This window comes from Protomyctophum parallelum (assembly GCF_964188405.1).
Source record: "Protomyctophum parallelum genome assembly, chromosome: 13".
Taxonomy (NCBI): Eukaryota; Metazoa; Chordata; class Actinopteri; order Myctophiformes; family Myctophidae; genus Protomyctophum; species Protomyctophum parallelum.
Window position 1 is genome coordinate 29,910,475 of NC_139708.1, and position 3,849 is coordinate 29,914,323.

Consider the following 3,849-nt stretch of genomic DNA (forward strand, 5'->3'; position numbering starts at 1 on the left):
AGCCTATGTTGATGCTCTTTTAATTTTTGTTGATGATTTTCTATTCTATAACATCTCATAACCAAATCCCCGGCTGAACGTCCCGCGTTCCCCTGAACAGCGACAAACTTTACGCGCAACAATGCGCAGTGTCCAAAATGTGCCAGTGCCAAAAAAGAAAACGTGTGTTTGCACGTGCGTGTACGTGTGGGGAGATGTGCATGTGAAAGAGAGAAGTACGTGGAGTGTTTTTTGGGGGGTCCTGGTGAGGACTGGAGGGGACAGAACAGAACAGAACCGGAACCATGAGCTCACCCTGGCATTTTTGGACGAGTAGGGGTCTTCGAACAGTGACCACATGTAGGGCTGCCAGACGGACCACCGGTCGGGTTTCTTCCCGTCCTCCCCCATGCACAGGCGCTTCAGGTCGCCGTCCTCGTCGTCCTCGTCGTCAGGCTCGGGCGACTCGAAGCTGTCCAGGGCTTCCTCCGCGTCGCGGTGCTGCCGGTAGTTCATCCAGCAGCACGCCTCCACGTCCGTCTCGTCGATGCCCCAGAAGGCGAGCTCGTCCTCGAAGAGCGGCCCGCACACATTGCCGGGGCAGTGGAGCTTGCCGGTGCGGTAGTAGTTGAGAATGAACGAGAAGGTGGCCGGGTGTCGGTCGAAGAAGAACTCGTCGGACTGCGGATTGTAGTCGAAGTTGCTGAAGGCGTCGGGCTCGGTCAGCCAGGAGAGGCGCGTGCCGGGCAGCGTCTTCAAGGTGCTCCGGTAGGTCTCATGTCGAACACCGCCGCAGTTTATCACGATCTTCTCGCTGTCTGACGCCGAACAAGTCATGGCTGCGCTGGAACATAATTCGGTCGGTTCGACCGACTACTTGTTCCCTTCTTCCCCATGCACCGCCTGAGACCCTCTATCCGGCGCTCGCGTCTCAAGGCGAGCTGATGTTAATGCTGATGCAAAGGCGGGAGGAGTCGAGAGAGAGAGAGAGAGAGAGAGAGAGAAGAGAGAGAGACAGAGACAGAGACAGAGAGAGAGACACCGAGACAGACCACAGAGAGAGAGAGAGAGAGAGAGAGAGAGTGTGTGTGTGTGTGTGTGTGTGTGTGTGTGTGTGTGTGTGTGTGTGTGTGCGCGCGCGCGCGTGCGTGTATGCATGTGTGCGTGTGTGTGTGTGTGTGAGAGAGAGAGAGAGAGAGAGAGAGAGAGAGAAATAGAGTGAGTGAGTGATAGAATGTTCTGGTGTCCAGACTGGGACGGAGTGTCCTTGAGGAAGACACTGAACTCCGACTGCAATGCTCCCTATAGGTGCTGTTCAACAAATTGCCCACTAATGCTACTAATCGTTATGATATCACGATGGGTTAAAATGCAGAGGACAAACAACATGTGCAAATGTAGGGTAGGCCTACAGGGCCCATGAAAAGCACAAGGACAAGAAAAGCACACTCAACATTTCACAATGTGGTTTCATTAGATTAAATGTACTTTAACAGAGAGAACTCTTTTGAAAACTTTGGGTAGAGTTATGCAATATCTCATAATGGTCTCTCTTATCCTTGACGTCTGCCTATACTGTTACAGTACGACTCATGACCACAACACAGTACACAGTCTACCAACCTAATTGTACACAATTCCCCATAGCCGGTACTTTTATTCTATTTAGTGCATGCCTATTTCAGGCACAGTAGTTCCTTTAAGAAAGAGTTTTCCTTTTAGTTCGGGCATTCCTATAGTTCCAGTTGTGCAATGTGCAGTCCACATGCGTTATTGAGGGAATAACATTCATTCATAAAATCATCCATGTCTGTCTGTGCAACAAACTTTATATAAACCCTTAAACTGCCAACATTGTGTCATCCTTGGAGCCCATGCTCCCTGTCCCTGTGGTGGGCATAGCATAAAAAACCCTAATAAGAAATGAAACGCCTCCATTAAAGGCTAACACATGTTTCACATTCCAGGCTTCTTCGAGCCTATAGATGCTCCACTCACCACGGTGAGATGACACAAGAGAATGATTCAAGAAGGATACGTCAGATCCCATCCCATCTACTAACGTATCAGGTCAACCTTCCTCATTCCTTACTGCCAGTCCATATACACCGCCATTCAGATGGGAGTGCAAGGGGACACCCCAATTACCGTGCACGATTGCCTCGAATGCAGACCAGTATTCAGCTGTGCCATTGTGTCCCAGCGGGCAGTATGGACCGGACCCCCTCAGCGATTTGTGTATCCTACTATAAGCACATGCATTGATGGCACCTTGGGTCCAACGCACCAGCAGCACCCAATGTACCAGCAGCATCCTGGGCCAGCTCCACCACAGCTGGCGTACCAGCAGCACCCTGTGCCAGCTTCACCGTATAGTTAGTGTACCAGCAGCATCCTATGCCAGCTTCACCAGAGCTGGCATACCAGCAGCCTCCGACGCCACCTTCACTGCAGCCGGTGTACTGTACCAGATGTCTTCGTTACCGGCTTCAGAGCAGCCGGCATACCAGCACCACACCGCCTGTTTCACCACAGCCGTGCTGCCAGCTTTACCGCAGATGGCGTATACCAGCCGCAGCCGACGCCAGCCTCCCAGTCGACGTTTGAGCCACACCCTACACCAGCCTCCCAGTCGACGTTTGAGCCACACCCTACACCAGCCTTCCAGCTGACGTTTCGGCTGAACCCAACCCAACTCCAGCCGTAGCACTGCAGTCGACGTGTGTGGTTTATTTGATTTGATTTATTTGTCCCCTCCGCGTGTATCCCACACAATATAGTTTGGTCCGACCGAATCCCGACTCTTCCTGTCCACATGTAGAAGTGTCTTTGGGCAAGACACTGAAACCCAAATTGCCTCCAATGAGTTGGTTGGTGCGAGCTTGCCACCATTGGTGTGGGAAGTGAGGACATCAGGTCACTGCCGTCGAATGTTTTCCGCTTCACCTCCCAATGTATGAATGAACCATTGTGAAATGCTTTGAGCGCTTGGAAAAGTGCTATAAAAATGCAATTCATTATTAAGCGATACATTTGGGCATGTATTGTTTCTCGTTGAAGTGAGGAAGTGAAATGGATTTCAGGTTGTGTGTTGATGGGCAGAGATTGATGCATTTGTAAGAGAAATAATGAACCGTTTAAAAACATAACTAGACTGTCTTTACCACCTCATGTGAATTAACTTAACTCCCTGACTGATACATATTTAGATCTTAGTTGGAAAACAACTAATTAAAAACTTGAGACAATATAAACAGGATACTTGACCAATATCAACAGGAAAATTAATTATGATAATAAATGGAGTTTTTTGGAGGGTTTGGAAGAACTCAACTGACATGCATGGTGAGTAGTCTAATCTTCATGTACAGATCCTGGCCGCCGTTCCAATGCCAATGGTATAATCATGCATTATATATATTGATAAGAAATATAATATATTTCATGTACAGATCTAGTTACTTGGCCGCTGTGCCAATGTTATAATCATTATAGCTTATTGATAAAGAAAGATATTGGTCATGGGCCATGGCTTGTCATGTTAAGTCAACTGGTTGCTGTTAGCTCCGATCTGTCTTGCTATGACATTGATGACGTGAATGTACAGTAGCCTATTAAGTGAACTTCAAGTACTCATTTTAGCACACAAACATAATAAAGACGAACGGTGAGTGATGAACAGAACTGACTATGCAGGACAACATGGCCAGCGTGAAATCGTGCTATAAGACACCCAACCGAATATTTAGAGGACAAAAATAAGAATGTATTAATTAGCAGGCATATGTGCATGCGCACAAACTGCGAAGGGGGCCCAATAAGAGGTGGGGCCCCGATTTCAATATAATCCAAGAATCCTACTGTATAGCA

The 3,849-nt window shown here is 48.4% G+C and overlaps 1 protein-coding gene across 5 annotated transcripts in view; it reads right to left on the bottom strand.

The window, feature by feature from the left end:
* Positions 1-895, bottom strand: part of LOC310869925 (voltage-gated potassium channel KCNC1-like) — a gene marked incomplete at its 3' end in the record, with an annotated part of 85,617 nt that extends 84,722 nt beyond the window's left edge. For 4 of the 5 annotated variants that reach the window (XM_083780909.1, XM_083780907.1, XM_083780908.1 and 1 more), the window contains exon 1: positions 295-895. In XM_083780909.1, the coding sequence (XP_083637035.1) occupies positions 295-816 (522 nt within the window). In that variant the 5' untranslated portion in view covers positions 817-895. The remainder of the gene's footprint in view (positions 1-294) is intronic. The other variant, XM_083780910.1, reaches the window with a different exon arrangement.
* Between the last annotated feature and the right edge of the window lie 2,954 nt (positions 896-3,849).